At 43.8% G+C, this 19358-nt stretch overlaps 1 protein-coding gene across 1 annotated transcript; it reads right to left on the bottom strand.

The window, feature by feature from the left end:
• Positions 1–3877: 3877 nt before the first annotated feature.
• LOC142218917 (peroxisomal acyl-coenzyme A oxidase 2-like) lies at positions 3878–19042 on the bottom strand. The gene is made up of 14 exons (XM_075287909.1): positions 18846–19042; positions 17109–17271; positions 16440–16591; positions 14881–14988; positions 14668–14787; positions 14341–14456; positions 13659–13831; positions 11370–11532; positions 9171–9361; positions 8924–9085; positions 7747–7852; positions 6991–7208; positions 6723–6855; positions 3878–4073 (listed from the first exon to the last, which is right to left on the bottom strand). The coding sequence occupies exons 1-14, from the start codon at positions 18988–18990 to the stop codon at positions 4011–4013; spliced, it is 2013 nt and encodes a 670-aa protein (XP_075144010.1). The 5' UTR covers positions 18991–19042; the 3' UTR covers positions 3878–4010.
• Between the last annotated feature and the right edge of the window lie 316 nt (positions 19043–19358).

Here is a 19358-nt window from a genome sequence, read left to right as displayed (position 1 = left end):
GGCTCTTCATTCACTCTGCCAGGCATCGGGCCTGGGCAGAGCCGACTGCGCATGTCCGCTTGTAGTGCGGGCAAATTTTCTGAACATGTGATTTTCAGATTGTTTCACGTTTGATATAAATTGTATTTATGTGATGATTTACCTGATTGATGCCTTAACTTACAGTACAGACCAAAAGTTTGGACACACCTTCCCATTCAAAGAGTTTCCTGTATTTTCATGACTATGAAAATTGTAGATTCACACTGAAGGCATCACAACTATGAATTAACACATGTGGAATTATATACTTAACCAAAAAGTGTGAAACAACTGAAAATCTGTCTTATATTCTCGGTTCTTCAAAGTAGTCACCTTTTGCTTTGATTCCTGCTTTGCACACTCTTGGCATTCTCTTGATGAGCTTCAAGAGGTAGTCACCGGAAATGGTTTTCACTTCACAGGTGTGCCCTGTCAGGTTTAATAAGTGGGTTTTCTTGCCTTATAAATGGGGTTGGGACCATCAGTTGTGTTGTGCAGAAGTCAAGTGGATACACAGCTGATAGTCCTACTGAATAGACTGTAAGAATTTGTATTATGGCAAGAAAAAAGCAGCTGAGTAAAGAAAAACGAGTGGCCATCAGTACTTTAAGAAATGAAGGTCAGTCAATCTGAAAAATTGGGAAAACTTTGAAAGTATCCCCAAGTGCAGTTGCAAAAACCATCAAGCGCTACAAAGAAACTGGCTCACATGAGGACCGCCCCAGGAAAGGAAGACCAAGAGTCAGCTCTGCTGCGGAGGCTAAGGACCGCCCCAGGAAAGGAAGACCCAGAGTCACCTCTGCTGCGGAGGATAAGTTCATCCGAGTCACCAGCCTCAGAAATCGCAGGTTAACAGCAGCTCAGATTAGAGACCAGGTCAATGCCACACAGAGTTCTAACAGCGGACACATTTCTACAACAACTGGTAAGAGGAGACTTTGTGCAGCAGGCCTTCATGGTAAAATAGCTGCTAGAAAACCACTGCTAAGGACAGGGAACAAGCAGAAGAGACTTGTTTGGGCTAAAGAACACAAGGAATAGACATTAGACCAGTGGAAATCTGTGCTTTGGTCTGATGAGTCCAAATTTGTGATCTTTGGTTCCAACCACTGTGTCTTTGTGTGACGCAGAAAAGGTGAACGGATGGACTCTACATGCCTGGTTACCACCGTGAAGCATGGAGGAGGAGGTGTGATGGTGTGGGGGGGCTTTGCTGGTGACACTGTTGGGGATTTATTCAAAATTGTAGGCATACTGAACCAGCATGGCTACCACAGCATCTTGCAGCGGCATGCTATTCCATCCGGTTTGCATTTAGTTGGACCATCATTTATTTTTCAATAGGACAATGACGCCAAACACAACTCCAGGCTGTGTAAGGGCTATTTGACCAAGAAGGAGAGTGATGGGGTGCTACGCCAGATGACCTGCCCTCCATAGTCACCAGACCTATACATAATAGAGATGGTTTGGGGTGACCTGGACTACAGAGTGAAGGCAAAACGGCCAACAAGTGCTAAGCATCTCTGGAAACTCCTTCAACACTGTTGGAAGGCCATTTCAGGTGACTACCTCTTGAAGCTCATCAAGAGAATCCCAACAGTGTGCAAAGCAGTAATCAAAGCAAAAGGTGGCTACTTTGAAGAACCGAGAATATAAGACATATTTTCAGTTATTTCCCACTTTTTTGTTAAGTATATAATTCCACATGTGATAATTCATAGTTTTGATGCCTTCAGTGTGAATCTACAATTGTCATAGTCATGAAAATACAGAAAACTCTTTGTATGAGAAGGTGTGTCCAAAATTTTGATCTGTACTGTATATACGTATATATTTATGTAAAGTTTTACACACACATTCTTTTGTGATCTTTTTTTTTCAGTGAGATCAGTTTTATTATACACTGGATATTTGTATTTATTTATCTATTTATTATTGTTAGAACTATTTCTATGCACTTGAAGAAGGTATGTAAATGCTGAAATGTGTTGTGAAACTTCTAAAGTGGACAGACCAGAGCTAGGTAAGGGCTCGTTCACATCTGCGTTGTGGTGTCCGTACTGCAGGTTTCCGTTTCCTGCCTAAAACAGAGGCAGGAGACGGAAACCTGCAGGAGTCTCTCTCACCCATTCATTTGAATGGGTGAGAGAGATGTCCGGCCGTGAGCGGTGGTGAGCGTTTTGCGCTCTCCGCCGTGAAACAGGGTTTTATAATCCGGACACAGAGTCGGACATGCAGTACTCTGTGTCCGGATAAAAAAAATCCGGTTTCGCGGCGGAGAGCATAAAACGCTCACCGCCGCTCACGGCCGGACCCGGTCTGTGCTTTCCGTCTTCTGGCATGCAGAAGACGGAAAGCACAGAACGGAAAGAAGAACGCAGGTGTGAACCTAGCGTAAGAATTAGACCAAAATGGAACTGAAGATTTAAAAAAAAAACAAACACCAGACCAAAACCTTATTATTGTCAAACAAGAATGCTTATCACTTGAATCATCATTGTTCTTAAACACACCAAACCACCATTGTCAGTAACAAAATCTTTATCTCTTCATCTCTCCTACACCACCATCTGACCTTCTCTGTACAGCTACTGACAAACCTGCAGGCTTTCCGCCCCAGAAACACACAACCCTACACTCTCCATGCTATCCCCTGCTGTCCCTCTCCATGCTACTCCTTACTTCTGGGGACATATCTCCTAATCCTGGACCAGCCCAGCACATTCCTAGTGTCAGATCTTACCACACAACCAGGATCAGAGCATGAAGACCCCTAAATCTTACATTTTTTATCATTATTATTAATTATTAATTATTATTATTATTATTATTACATCTATTTCCCTTGCTTCTGTCCCTCAGACATCTCCCCCCTCCCTCTTCAGTGCACTGTGGAACGCTCGTTCCTTATGTAATAAACTTAATTACATCCATGACTTCTTTATTTCTTGTGAATTTTCATTACTCAGCATCACAAAAACATGGCTGACACCTTCAGACACTACCTCCCCTGCTTCCCTCTCCTATGGAGGTCTTGCACATTCCTTGCCCCAACAACAAACCTTGTGGAAGTTCAGGAATCTTCAAACCCTCAACACCTCCTGCTCCCCCAATGCAAGAACATCCATTAAATCCACTAGTTTCTCACCCCTGAAACTCCAAAAATTGCTAATCCATAATCTGCCACTTAGACTACTGTAACTCCCTTCTCCATGACCTTCCAGCGAATGTTCTCGCCCCCTCCAGTCCACCTTAAATAGGACCTTTCATGTCCTCATGCACATGCGGTTTTATATACCGCTAACAGTGTGCTGAATTATAACGGCAATGATGCCTGCCCACTGTCAGAAGAGCATTACTGGCAGTCTAGCTGGGCTGTGAGGAATGGCCCCCCTGACAGTTCTCGTCCATAGCCCTGTACTGTCAGAGGGGGCCTTCCAAGCTTCAACAAGACCCTGAAGACTCACCTATTCAAGAAGGGCTACAACCTAAAATAACACCACTGTCACCATACTGCCATCTGAACAGACTTTTGATGACGCAGAAGACCTCAATTGTTTTCTTTTCTATGAATTATGGGAGCTTAATCTGCCCCAGTTTTGATCACATAGTTGCCAGTTTGGGCCATTACTCTTCTTTTTGTTCGTAGTATAGTTGATGTTTCTCCCTCTATCATGAGTTATGTAAATAATACATTTTTTTTGTAAAATTTATAATTAGTCAATATCTTTATTTATGTTTCTGTTTTACATTTCAGATACATTACTTCTTTGTTTCCAGATACCAGCAGATGGCAGCACAGATGCATCAGGCAAAGCTTCCCTCTATGATTCTGCACCACATATACCTTGTAATTCCCAGCAGTGATCAAAAACATTCTAAAAATCATCCATGAAGAGTGACACATAAGTAACATAGAAACACAACACCATGGGATATTATGAGATCATGTAATGTGGCGTTGGGATCTTCTGCGAGCGTCCTCTTTATAATTTGGAGGGGTTGCTTTGCAGGTATGGCTTCAGGTAAGTCTCAAACACTGAATTCTCCTGCAAGTAGATTAGAAATAGGTATATTATCCCATTGAGCATGTAAGTGGCAAGAATGTAAAATAATTGGATTTTTGAGCTTACCTTAAAATCCTTTTCTCGTTTTATTTATCGGGGGACACAGAACTATGGGTATAGACCTGGCCACTAAGAGGCTGACACTAAGGAGTAGTAAAATATGTTGGCTCCTCCGCTGGCCTATACTAACCAACATCACCATGTTCCCAAACCCAAAAACGAACCAAAGCAGCCTGGCCCAGGAACAACAAGAAAACAAGGATGGGATCTGTGTCCCCCATTGAAAACCCTGGGAGCATGACTGTAAAAAGATCTTCTTATGAAGCAACCACTTACCCAGACTGAGGTAGTCTGCCGCCCAATTGTCCTCGACTGGAATATAGACTGCCAACAGAGCTGGAACGTGATGCTCCACCCAAAGAAGAGGGCGGGATGCTTCTTGAAAGGCTGCACGGCTCCTGGCGCCCCCTTAATGGTTCAAGTATGCAACTGCAATGGATTTGTCGGTCTAGACTCTTACCAGACACCCTTGGAGGAGAGAGGAGACAGAGCTAGGAAGATGGCTCTCAGTTCCACAAGGTTGATATGGAGCAATGTTGCGGATTTGGACCACAGGCTCTGAATGGTCAAGGCACTGATGACAGCTCCCAGCGGTAGAGATCACCTGCCAACAGAGGGTAAGAAAGGTCTTCCCCTGAGAGACTCCTGGGATGGAGAGCCATGAAAGAATCCCTTGGCAAACCCAACGGGCCAGAATTGCCAATTGCAGAGGAAGCTTGTGGAAGTGAGCAAAAGGGACGGCCTTGAAGGTAAAAACCATCATGCCCAGAATCTTCAAGGAAAACCAAAGAGATCGTGGAGAGTTCCTCCGAAATTGGCACACACCAGACCAAAAGGGCCAGGACCTTGAACTCTGAGAAGAGGATCTTGCCCCGATGCGTGCCTACAATCATGTCCAGGAATTTCATGTGCTGATAGGACTCGAGACAGGATTTCTCTTTAATGAGGTAGCCGAACCAGCAAAGGAAGTTCAAATTCATCCGCAAGCTGGTCAGTTTGTTTTTCTTGGAGGAATTATCACATTCAACTTATTTGCTGTCTTTGGGTGCCGCAGGGTCACTCCTTCAATGAGTCTTGCACAAGGAAGAGGGGTCACCGGCATTCCAGCCACAAACGCAGCGAGTGGGGACTGGGTGACCAGTGGCGCACTGTATATAGAGTGGTGCGACCGCATGGGGATACGACTAGTGTGGCGTATACACTAAAGACCCCTTGCGCTTTAAAGAGAAGAAAAAATAAAAGTGATGTAAGACAGAAAGATCTGAGTCAGGTCATGTCTGCCTCTTACGGACACCAGGTTAATACTGGCTAGCACTGTGGAGAGGATATAGCCCAGAGGTGGAGCGGACAGCTTTTACTACTCGTAGTGTCAGCCTCCTAGCGGCCACGTCTATGCCCATGCTGCTGTTTCCCCCAACGAAATAAGTGAGAAAATAAGGATATGAACAGCCAACACATTGTTTTTTACATGAATTTTGTTGTGTGCTCTCTGCACCAAAATGTGCACCAAATTTAAGTTGGAAGCTGTGCCGTATAAAAAATGTAAATAAAAAAAAGTCGGATGTCACAAAATGAGGCAGAAACTGCGGTTTATCCCCATCGAACAAGGATAATCTGTGTGTGGACCCGTGTCTGAGGTTCTGAAGCTGTCCAGTAAACATACCTTAAATTCTCTAGCTGTTCTGAAACCACAACTCACAAGATGCTCCATTCACTTCTATGGGAGTTCCAAGAAAATCCAAGTACATGTTCATGTTGGAAGTTGTAATTTCACAAAAACTGGAGTGCTGAAGGCTGCAAACTGCTACCCTAAGGTCTTATATATATAGCAGAGTCACATCCACCCCATGTGCCACTGTACCATGCTCTGCTGGGTGCCATTCTGTAAGAGGAAAATAGCTTTGTAATGTGAAATCTGATCGAGAATGCAAAAAACCTGTAAAAGATGCAGACTCAGGTACAGTAACACCCCACCTCGGTGGTGCTCTTTAGGAATCGTAACTCCTGTACCTCCAGGATCTGGAAGCATTTACCTTGTTCTATCTCAGGAAACACAGTGAATGACCTTGTTCTGCATAACCTTGTCTCCTGAGTCTTACTATTGTATGATCATCATGGACACTAAAATCACCATCAGGCTTCGGAGGGTTTACAACCACTAGGACATGACATGGGGAACACTACTGGCACCATCAGGTACCCTGCATGCCCTCATAGCCCTGCATTAGCCTTGGAGGATAGCCAGATCTAGTCGAAATCCTTGTCACTGCAACCACAAACACTCCGACAAACCTCCTGCTCTTTCCCCTTGCATATGTTCAATTCCATGCAGTTCAGAATATGTACATATCCTCTTATAGGGGAATCTCCATCTGATATAGCTAAAATTTGCTGGAACATGGAGTTCAACCCATGGGGCCCCATCAGTGGCATTTATTGCAGTTCAACAAGATACTGCAGGAAACTACTGCAAAGGGGCCACCATGGAGGTCCTGTGCTCCATTCTCAACATAGACCACCTTATATAAAAACAGTGCTGGAATATCTGTCTCCAACACACTTGGACCTCACCTTCTTGTTGTCTGGATCTTTCTGAACCCACTCCAGCAGGTTATGATACACATTCCCATCATAGGATCCAAGGGCTGATAGCAACTCTTCATCTGCAAAATCAAAAGCATCGACTAGTGGGACGGCATCCTTCCTGAAAATAAAAGGGAAAAGCTTAAACTAGAAGCAAAGTTTAGAAAAATGTCCTAACCCCATTAATCTACTAATCTATTCATTTCCATAAGGAACACCTCTAGAGCCAACCTTCACCAACTCTGGAGTTACTCACCTGAGCTCAGCCAAGAGGCCTAGGTAAGCTGTAGTGGCCATGTCCACTTGTTTCCCTGATAGATATCCATGTTGTAAGAAGTCTCCAGCACTTGTGAATATTCCATGTAAAGCGTACAGGTCACACAGCTGCTTCAGAACAGCTTTAATGTCAGGTTGATCAGAGACTGAATTCAGAATGGAGGTAAAAATCTTCACTGTGAAGAAGTGTGAATGAGCCTAGAAGACACAGAAACATCAGCTGGGTGGACCAATGGATCACGCTACAAAAATGAATGACACTATAGTCACAAATCTGAGCACAATGGCGGCCATATGTTTCACAGATCCATGTGGGATCTTTACATCTCAATGGACGAATCAGGTCTGTGAAAGGGATTTTATTGCACTTTTTTGAGCCAAAACCAAGAGTGACCATAGAGGAATGGGTAATGTCTAAGAAACTCTTATACTTCCATCTACTCAATCCACCCCTGGCTTTACCTAAAAAAAACTGCATCAAAATCTGCAAAAAAAAAAAAACCTGCAATGTGGGGCCTCAGCATAATATTATTCAAATGTGTTTAGCCAAGTGGGTGTGGTTTAGAGTTATTGGTGTATAAATTTTGATACAACCTAGTACAACGTACTAGACAAAAGCATCCAAAAAGCTTGAGCCACTGTGATAAATCTGGCACGTTAAATATACATGGTCTCCAAATTGGGCAGGATTGGTAGATCTGCCCCCACATGTGGTATAATGTAAGTAGACACTTACTATTGAGGCTTTTACAAGCTCCACAGACGTGCTGTTCCATGCCAAGTATTGCTCCATCCCTGACCTTACTAAGTTCTGAATTTTGTGTGCCGACAATGCGATAAGTCTGAAAAAAAAAAAAAAAATTGTACAAATGACGGATGAATTTTATGTAGGTAGAAGATGTGACTGTTATTTGTACATTGAGCCACTAGAGTGAGTGAATGTCATTATGTGGTCCATAAAGCATCACAAATCTTCCATCTTGAGACATCACCTCTGCTGACAGCACAAAGTGCTGTATCCAAGTAGAAATGTATCCACATAACCTGTAACTGCCCAGATGCATGTTACTTAAAGGGGTATTCTCATGCCGCTTGTTCACCAACCTACAGGCTCTGTGCTCCATTCACTTCCTGCTTTTCTCGGCACATAGGTGGGCGGGGTTTCACTTGCACAGGATTGGTTGTAAATGAATCACCACAGTGTTAAGCTGATGTAACAGAGCTGGATTTGAGTCAGTTTGCATTACATACAGAGGTAACGGACTCCCTATCTCAGCCCTTATCAGCCGAATTCAATTAAACTGACTGATAAGAACTCAGAAATCCCGGAGCTTTCATCTCCCCTATCTGAGAAGCTCCGCTACTTATCAGACACAAACAGCTCAGAGCTGCTCCCAGCCTCTCCCCCCTGAGAGCAGGCAGCTACATCACTTGACAAATGAGCAGATAATCGCAAGGGCTATAGAAACGGAGTGTAAACAATGAAGTGAATAAATTAAGATAGCGGCCAAACAAAGCAGTTTTGATAAAGCAGTGTATTTAGGAAAAGTCTTAGATCCACATAAACTATCAGTATAGATAGGATCCTTGTGATGGGACAACCCCTTTAATGAACCATCGGCCAAACAGCCTTATATCAGGTGGGTTCTACTCTTTATGTAACTTCCAATGCCATATGGATGGACAATACTTTGCTTCAACTGCATCATGTGCCAATAGGAGACAAAGTTATCTGCTTGCTGGGGGTTTAGCCATGTGCCATATACTGCTATCCCCTTACCTATATTCTGGCTTATTCTATTCTGCCATCAACAATTTTCCTATGGTCCTGTAATGTGCTTCTATACATGGTTAGAACCAGAAGCTACAATATTCCTAAAAGTTCAGTAATTTCATTGACACCGATCACGTACCTGTACGCCCTATCCTCATATGCCTTCATGTATATCTCTGGAGTCAGGAAGTCAGCAGGTGTCCTTGCCTGGCATGTACCAGCGCCTTGGGAGGACAGATAGGCTGTGCTAGTGGGTAATGGTCTCCCCAACTGGGCACCAGCAAAACATTTAATCAAAAATCTAGAAAAGAAAAAAAGTTACAATGAACAGAGAAAATACAAGAAAATCTTCTTTATTGGTATCAGACATTGCTATATAGTGTCACCTTGCAACTTGCAAGTGCAGGACGGTATTCTCCCCTTCGTAAGTACATGAAGCCGTAACTTTGGTATATAGAGAGGGTAGACCGCTGTACAGGGAGTAGCCTTGGCCCCCACATGCCTTGCGGCAGACTTCTACGCCATTCGAACAGATCTCTGTAAGAAGAGCCTTCATTCCAGCAGCGAGAGCGTGGAGCTGAATATATAGAGAGACGTGAGACAATGTAAGAAACTAAAGCATTGATTCCAACTAGAGATGAGCGAACACTAAAATGTTCGAGGTTCGAAATTCGATTCGAACAGCCGCTCACTGTTCGAGTGTTCGAATGGGTTTCGAACCCCATTATAGTCTATGGGGAACATAAACTCGTTAAGGGGGAAACCCAAATTCGTGTCTGGAGGGTCACCAAGTCCACTATGACACCCCAGGAAATGATGCCAACACCTCTGGAATGACACTGGGACAGCAGGGGAAGCATGTCTGGGGGCATAAAAGTCACTTTATTTCATGGAAATCCCTGTCAGTTTGCGATTTTCGCAAGCTAACTTTTCCCCATAGAAATGCATTGGCCAGTGCTGATTGGCCAGAGTACGGAACTCGACCAATCAGCGCTGGCTCTGCTGGAGGAGGCGGAGTCTAAGATCGCTCCACACCAGTCTCCATTCAGGTCCGACCTTAGACTCCGCCTCCTCCAGCAGAGCCAGCGCTGATTGGCTGAATTCCGTACTCTGGCCAATCAGCACTGGCTAATGCATTGTATTGGTGTGATGAAGCAGTGCTGAATGTGTGTGCTTAGCACACACATTCAGCTCTACTTCATCGGGCTAATAGAATGCATTGGCCAATCAGCGCTGGCCAATGCATTCTATTAGCGTGAACTGAGTTTGCACAGGGGTTCTAGTGCACCCTCGGCTCTGCTACATCAGATTGCTACATCTGATGTAGCAGTGCCAAGTGTGCATCAGATGTGTAGTTGAGCAAAACTGACTCAGCACTGCTAAGTCTCTGCATTCGCATAGGAATGCATTGGCCAGCCTTCGGCCAATCAGCGCTGGCTCTGCCGGAGGAGGCGGAGTCTAAGGTCGGACCTGAATGGAGACTGGTGTGGAGCGATCTTAGACTCCGCCTCCTCCAGCAGAGCCAGCGCTGATTGGTCGAGTTCCGTACTCTGGCCAATCAGCACTGGCTAATGCATTGTATTGGCGTGATGAAGCAGTGCTGAATGAGTGTGCTTAGCACACACATTCAGCTCTACTTCATCAGGCTAATAGAATACATTGGCCAATCAGCGCTGGCCAATGCATTCTATTAGCTTGATGAAGCAGAGTGTGCACAAGGGTTCAAGCGCACCCTCGGCTCTGATGTAGCAGAGCTGAGGGTGCACAAGGGTTCAAGTGCACCCTCGGCTCTCCTACATCAGAGCCGAGGGTGCGCTTGAACCCTTGTGCAGCCTCGGCTCTGCTACATCAGAGCCGAGGGTGCGCTTGAACCCTTGTGCACACTCTGCTTCATCAAGCTAATAGAATGCATTGGCCAGCGCTGATTGGCCAGAGTACGGAATTCGGCCAATCAGCGCTGGCCAATGCATCCCTATGGGAAAAAGTTTATCTCACAAAAATCACAATTACACACCCGATAGAGCCCCAAAAAGTTATTTTTAATAACATTCCCCCCTAAATAAAGGTTATCCCTAGCTATCCCTGCCTGTACAGCTATCCCTGTCTCTTAGTCACAAAGTTCACATTCTCATATGACCCGGATTTGAAATCCACTATTTGTCTAAAATGGAGGTCACCTGATTTCGGCAGCCAATGACTTTTTCCAATTTTTTTCAATGCCCCCGGTGTCGTAGTTCCTGTCCCACCTCCCCTGCGCTGTTATTGGTGCAAAAAAGGCGCCAGGGAAGGTGGGAGGGGAATCGAATTTTGGCGCACTTTACCACGCGGTGTTCGATTCGATTCGAACATGGCGAACACCCTGATATCCGATCGAACATGTGTTCGATAGAACACTGTTCGCTCATCTCTAATTCCAACTTATTGTGTCTGTCTCAATAATAGATTCATTTACAGAAACTTCTGGCAGGTAGTGCACACATCATCCATATTATACAAGTCACTTCTTAAATGTCATTCTTATATACTCATCTCCTGCCAGTTATATAATATACAAGTTCCAAAATTTACCAAAATTATCACAGTACCTCAGGAACTGAGTTAAAGTTCTCCTTCTGAATCTCGCCATACACCTCGTCATAAAATTTCTCCATGTATTGAACTGTAAAATTGGTGGCATAACATGTCGCCACGAGGGGTAATAGTTTTTGTTGCTGAGTTTGGTACTCAAGGATTTTTGGTTCTCTGTCCCTAATGGAAACGCATAAAGATTTAATTAACAATTAAAGAAAACATGAACCCCCAAAACACATAACATTACCATTTTAGAGAGTAGGAAGACCACCTGGCCACAACCATTATCTGTAGGCTTGAGTGTTGACAAAGTGTATTTCTTACTTCCGAAGACCCAACATGTCCAAGTATCATATGGATGGTCCATTGATCTAAATAAGCCGTATAATTACACTTTTCACCTGCAGTGGCGCTGTATCGAGACTTAAGTCCCCATAGGTGAATAGTGGGGTACTCTCAATTCAATAAGGGACACTTCTACCAAAAAAAAAAAAAGGATTGTAAAAAGTGGATAACCCCTTCCCATAAAGGTGCCTATGAAAGACTAAGGATGACTGATGTCACCAAGTCAACCCATGAGCTCACTAGAAATAAAAAGAAATTGAGTCCTGTCAAGTCACTAGGGCTAGAAATTGGGTGAGATAAGGCTGATATTATGGCAGCCTTGGTGGTCTATAGTTCACACAAAACATAATTACAATGTAAAAAAAATAGTTTTCACACTAAAAAACCATCATTGCATCCAAGTCCCAAAATGGTGCTCCATTGTGATCCAATCCGCCTACTTACACAGGGATCTATAGTATGGTATACTCCAACTGATAGGTGATAGACTTTGTGCTATTGTAGGTGTTATTGTCATTCTTGTCTTCCAAAAAATAAGTGACATTAGGATCTGTTGTACAGTAGTATGAAAGACAGAAGACTTAAGTGTATACATAAGGTGATATATGGAGAGATATATGGTAATACACTGACAAGCAAAAGGGTAACAGTGTTTTGAGCTTTTGACTTTCAGGCTCCATATCTCACCATCCACTACAACTTGGAACATAAGACTACCATCATTTTATGGACAATCATCTTGGCGATCTCATACATAAATTTGACTATTTAGCATATGATTATTTATGCAGATTCTTGTCATATAACTGCATTGTTACTGTTTTGCTCCTGGTAGTGCAAAAATGTTTTTCTTCTTGTATACTACAAAGTACAACCTGTTCTCACATTCCCTTATAGTTCAGTGTGTTATTAGGTTGATTCCCAAGCAAAAGGTCAATGGTTCAATCGAAGATCAGCCATGAAAAAGATTTCACAAGGAACGAGAAACAGCATCAACCAGCTCAGCGATAGCGGTCTCTCAGCCAAGAAAATTGCCAAGCTGCATCATGAGAGTTGCATGACTGTTGGAAGAATACAAAATGAGGTCTGTCCATCCACTCAAAAGCCAAGAGGTGGACGTCCAGGCAAAATATCAGAGGCAACAAGTTGGTACATCACAAGTTCTATCACGGCAGTGGAGGTGGCTCGTATGTTTAGTAATAGTGGGATCACAGACATCCATGCAAGCACCATGCAATGCACCTTACACAAGTCTGGAATGGTGGCCTGAAGAAAGAGGTCAAAAACATCAGCTCGAATTTAGAGAAAAGTGGACAGTAGAATGTTAGAAATGGGTGATTTGGAGCGATGAGACATAAGTCAATAGACTGTTGCTCTGGGCCACACGGTGGCTCAGTGGTTAGCCTTGCAGCACTGCAAGTCCTGGTGATCAAATCCCGCCAAGGGAAAAAAAAAACATCTGCAAGGAGTTTGTATGTTCTCCCTGTGTTTGCATGGATTTCCATCCCATGTTCCAAAAAAGACATACCGATAGGGAAAAAAATGTACATTGTGATCCTTATATGGGGCTCACAATCTACATTAAAAAAAAAAGAATAGACTGTGCTGCTCTGATGGGTGCAAATGGGTCTTGAAGAAACAAGGCAAAGGGGGGCTAACGGATGGAAAAATTGAAGGAACTGTCAAGTTAGGTGGAAGAAGCCTATGGGGTTGTTTCACAGCCAAAAGCCAACTTGCCCAGGATCGATAGTGGTCTCAATGCTGAGCTATATGCAAGTATCTTACAAGATGCTAAATAGTTGCAAGTCAATTTTCTGTATGAGTCAATTTTGTCTATAAAATGATGATAGTCTCATTTTCCAAACTGTAGTGGATGGTGAGATATGGAGCCAGAAAGTCAAAAGATCAAAACATTGTTACTTGTCAGTGTATGTAGAATGAAACATTGGCAAACATACCCTGGTTTTAATTCTGACTGGCGTCTCACAGCAGAGTATCGGACAGAGATGGTACAGGCCTTCATCAGAGGCTCCATTACTTCTCCGCGGAGTATGCTGACCCTCAAATATATCAGAGTGAAGTAATGTATCTTGTCAGATCCATTCTTAAAATAGGAGCCGTCAGGTAGAACCTGGTGACAAGGAGGAAATCAATATTATACAGTCAGATTATGAAGATATCACACACTGGATTATCATATATTCCCCAGTGAAAAAAACACCAATAAAAATCTACTTAATTTTAAAGAAAATTCAGTGTTTGTATTTCAGGTTTCTTCTGCCTCCTTAAAGAAAAGATTTTTCTGGCACTCAAATAGAAAAAATTTTATGTGTTTATTGCAGGCATCCAAAGTTACACTTATAAACTTTTTGGTCCATGCGTTCACCTTCCCTGCATCCGTTATACTGATGAAGGTCTTTGGACCGAAATCTTTTCTGTATGGAATATGGCGGTGAGATGCCTTTTCTGAGCACCTTAATTCCCCAAATACCGAGTGACGGATCATTATATCCATTTTGCCTCCTTAAAAGATCGGTGTGACTCTAGAGACCGACCAAGGCTGTTACGTCGGTGACAAATTTGGGGACGGATAGTCTACCTTCATGCCTTACAAGCCACATATTGTATAAGCAGGTGTACCTGGGAATATCTGCTTAGCATGTTTTCTCTTGGGATTCGTATGTTTCTCATCATGAGGTATCCATTGTCGGCATGCTCAAAGGCCATCTTAGGACCAATATCCCCAACTGATATTCCTGAAAAGAGGTCATTGACAATATGGTCAAATGAACTTAGACCTTAGAACTTAGAGTACTTAGTAGCCTAATATTAGGGACCCCTAGCATCATAGATAACTGTAATGCTAGGAGTCCGTCTCCCCACGTAGTGTTCAGTCTGGTAAATCCGGCACAGACGTGACCAAGATTCACCACGTGAAAACAAAAAGTTTTGTGAACTCAGTGTTACCTGGTAGTGGAGAGTGGTCCTTAAGACTTCGCACCTGGACGATGAATGGATGCATGCCGTAGTTCTTTCCATTGCTATATAGCTGGGCCAGGACCACGGCATGAGTGCTGGTCTTTCCTACTGTACATATCAAAAACACAAAAAAATAATCCCTGTTCACTTACACGAGATTTTACAATATATACAGCAACTGCAAAAAATGAAATGGCTTACAATCTCCTGGCCACCATTTTGTTGCTGTTATCTGCGGCGTGTCTATTATAAATTCCTGCGTATTGGGGTCAAAGGTGGCCGTGGTTTCTAAACCCCGCAGATGTGTCCCTGAAAATACATAACACATACGTAAGATTTCTCTCACAAAAACATTCCTATTACACCCGACTACTTGTTTTCGTTTCTTTCTTTTTGGACATGGATTACGAGACAGTAGTCTACAGTTACATGTTATAAGAGTCTGATAGCTTGGAGGCCCAGGAGTAGGTTCCTACCAACGGACAACCATGGAAAAATTGGTCATGAAGGGGTTTATGGAAAATACCAAGTGAGATAATTTGGAACATTGTATCAGGATCACAGTAGATGAATATGATGTTCTGTCCATCCATGATGCCATATGGTAGTGCCACACAGCTGGGCTATATGTCTAACTTAGTCTAGTAGTAGCGCCCATCTATATAAGTTCCAGTTGTGGGTCAAATATAAGTGTGCTTCAGAAATAGAAGGGTTAATGACAAAAGACAAATAGACATGTCGGGAGATGACAAATTCTTTTAATAACCTTATATAATCTTAAAGGGGTTGTTCTCCCCAGTTCAAATTTGCATACCTCTGACCCATTCACAGTATAGGACATCAGTGGTGTGATCTGTCGGGGTCCAATACCCAGACCCTGCGCAGATCAGCTGTTCTAGCACCGCTTATATTCACATAATAGGTGCATAGGTCAGAAGTGTAATCCTAAAAATTGATTTGGGACTAGAGATGAGCGAACAGTAAAATGTTCGATATTCGATATTCGTTTCGAGTAGCCGCTCAATATTCGACTACTCGAATCGAATATCGAACCCTATTATACTCTATGGGGGGAAAATGCTCGTTTCAGGGGTAGGCAACGTTCGATCAAATTATACTTACCAAGTCCACGAGTGAGGGTCGGACTGGATCCTCCGAGAAGTCTTCTCCGTGCAGCGTCCCCGCAGCATCTTCTGGCTCTGAATTTACTCTGCCAGGCATTGGGCCTGGGCAGAGCTGACTACGCATGCCCGCACTACAAACGGACATGCGCAGTTGGCTCTGCCCAGGCCCCATGCCTGGCAGAGTGAATTCAGAGCGGGAAGACGCCGCGGGGAAGCTGCACGGAGAAGACTTCTAAAGGTAGGAGAAGAACCAGCATTGATTGGCCGACTGTATAGCATTCGGCCAATCAATGCTGGTTCTGCATCGAACTTTTCCATTCGAATAGCGAGTGGTACTCGATCCAGTACGTGTATTTCGAATTCCTGTAATATTCGATTGAATACCTACTTGATCGAATACTACTCGCTCATCTCTATTTGGGACCTGGTGACAACATCTTCTTTAATTATATCACTGACAGCAACAAATACAGCTCTGCTACACATGGAGAGAAAATATTGCGACAATCCATTGTCATCAGATTGCGGCCATAGTGTCTACCTCAGCACATCTTTAGATATTGTCGACAATAATGAATCTTTTCTTCCAATGTGTACATTGTCTATAACCTCAGGATAGAACAAACAAGAACTTACCGTGTCCTAGCTCAGCCTGTGCGTAGGTGCCAAAGATCTTATAATTCCGTGCAAGGGGGATCCACTTGGCAATCTGCTCATCCGTGCCCAGGTTGTTGATTGTTCTTATAAAGAAGTAGTGCATATTAAGGGCTGTTTCTCCTCCAATTGCCCTAAAATCAGAAGAATTTTTAAACATTTGCGAGACAAGACTGAAATCTAGGAGATGATCAAAAAATAAATAAAACAATTATATAACGTAATTTTTTTCATTTGAATTTTTGAAATTTTGGGGGGCTAGGACTCTGCATCTTACATTTATTTAAAGCCTATAGCCAGCTTAGATTCTGCATTTACCATCCCTTTAAAGTGTAACCCCAGTTCTAAACACCTTTTCATAAATGCATAGTATAGGTTAATATATGAAACTTTGTAATATATTATTAAAAATTCAGTTTCCTTCTCCACTTGTCAGGAAGCTACTTAGGCTATGAATAGGGGACGAGAGATAGAAAAGACACTCAGGTAATTGCTGCTGTTACACTCTACTATTCCCTGCTAGGTTGTAGATAAGAGGCTATTAGAACACAGAAAGAAAGTTACTTATTTTCACCTTTGCTATTTGTTTATGAAGTTATTTATTACTGGAGGTGTGCTTTAAGTTCACATATAAGATTCTAAGTAAATAACCTGTATACATAGTCAACCTCCCGGCCATTTTCATCCCATCCCATTTCTTTGAACTTCTTCTTCAAGTGTAAGCTGTTCCTGATGGCTCCTTCATATCTCTCCGAGCGCGTCTTGAAGTACAGGTATTCTCGGCTGAAGACAGGATCCTTAATAACGGTGCTCACTAAGGAGATACGGTGGATACGTTAGTGTCCAGTGGGTGGTCCTAATGAATGACTGACATCTATCTGTGATGGTGTAAGATACCTTGGTCCGCTGTATGGACCTCAGCACACTACAGACATTTGACAGGGGACTTTTTAAGGAACTTAACCAGTGGCGTAACTAGGAATGGCGGGGCCCCGTGGCGAACTTTTGACATGGGGCCCCCCCTCCCCAAACCGATGCCGAAGACCTCGACTGACCCCCTCCTCCGCACTCTATTATGTCCCTTAGTAAGCCCTGCACACAGTATTATCCCCCACAGTGTCCCCTGCACACACAGTATTAACCCCTATAGTGTCCAATGCACACAGTATTAACCCCTATAGTGGCCCCTGCACACAGTATTAACCCCTATAGTGTCCAATGCACACACAGTATTAACCCCTATAGTGTCCAATGCACACAGTATTAACCCCTATAGTGGCCCCTGCACACAGTATTAACCCCTATAGTGGCCCCTGCACACAGTATTATTAACCCATATAGTGTCCAATGCACACACAGTATTAACCCCTATAGTGTCCAATGCACACAGTATTAACCCCTATAGTGGCCCCTGCACACAGTATTATTAACCCCTATAGTGTCCCCTGCACACACAGTATTAACCCCTATAGTGTCCAATGCACACAGTATTATTAACCCCTATAGTGTCCCCTGCACACACAGTATTAACCCCTATAGTGTCCAATGCACACAGTATTATCCCCCATAGTGTCCCCTGCACACACAGTATTATCCCCAATAGTGTCCCCATATGTCCCACTGTGGACACCTATAAACATTTATTATACTCTGGGGTCTGAAAAGACCCCAGAGTATAATAATCGGAGACCCGGGGGATTAAAACCATTAAAAGAGCAGAGACAGTTGCTTACCTGTTCCTGTCGGCCGCCGCTCTTGTCCAGCTTTAATGACGTCAGACGTCACATGACCCGGGAAGCTGGCCTGGGTCATGTAACGTCAGAGACGTCAGACACGAATGAACACGAATGACGGAGGCCTGGCAGGATCATGGAGAGGTAAGTAACTGTTTTTTATGTTACCTTACCTCTCCAGTCCGCCGATCATTATACTCGGGGGTCTGCAAAGACCCCCGAGTATAATGATAGCCTCTGTGGGCCCCGCGGTGTCACTTGCCGATCTCGGCCCAGCCAGGATCGGCAAGTGAATAGGGCCCGTAACGGACTTTAAAAAAAAAACGCAGCGGTAGCGGCTGTCACCGGGCCCCCTAATGGCCCGGGCCCTGTGGCAGCTGCTACAGCTGCTACCACGGTAGTTACGCCACTGAACTTAACACTTGCTGCATAACATAACCATTTAAGGAGAAATTTCCAAGAACCGTGATGTAAAACTTATCATACACCAGTATATGTGAATGCACCCCAAGGACTGAATCAGTTTCTCGCCATATGCCAAGTGCCACAGAGAGCTTGTCATTTGGCACATAGTGATATTACAAAGGAAGAATACTTGAGTAGAGCAAAGTCGTACAGAGTGTTCCCCTATATACAATCCAGAAGAAGCCCTTACCTACTGCCCTCCTGACACGAGTCTCTTCCACGCCTCCATCCAGAATGTTAGTGAGGGTCTCCACATTGAAGGAAGGTCTTTCCCTTTCACTGGTGAGGTCAGGGTTAACATCCCTCCCAGCAGCGCTCACTTTCCACCAGGCCATTGTAGCTGTGTCCGGGAAGCCGGGGCCTTCCTTGCAGACTTGCACTATTGTGGGTTGTCACTTTGCAAAGATATAACTCCTGTAGACGGTGCAGTCAGGACTCTGATCGACAAAGTGCAAGATAACTAGAGGAGAGACACAACAGTAAAAGGAATGGTCATGTTTTTTGTTGTTGTACAATATAGAGTCAGAGGGAAGGGAGGAAGCACAACTATTCGGGAGCAAGGAGGAAGGCTGTCATTGGTGTTAACCCTTCAATGGCCAGACTCAAGGGTTAACACCAGTTCACAGTAAATTATGCCCAGGGGTGGACTGACCATAGACTTTACCGGGCCATTCCTGGTGGGCTACTCCTTTTGATCACACAT

This window comes from Leptodactylus fuscus, chromosome 9, assembly GCF_031893055.1.
Source record: "Leptodactylus fuscus isolate aLepFus1 chromosome 9, aLepFus1.hap2, whole genome shotgun sequence".
In the NCBI taxonomy this organism is placed as follows: Eukaryota; Metazoa; Chordata; class Amphibia; order Anura; family Leptodactylidae; genus Leptodactylus; species Leptodactylus fuscus.
Note: the sequence above shows the minus strand (reverse complement) of the source record. Positions and strands in the feature narration are given on the sequence as shown.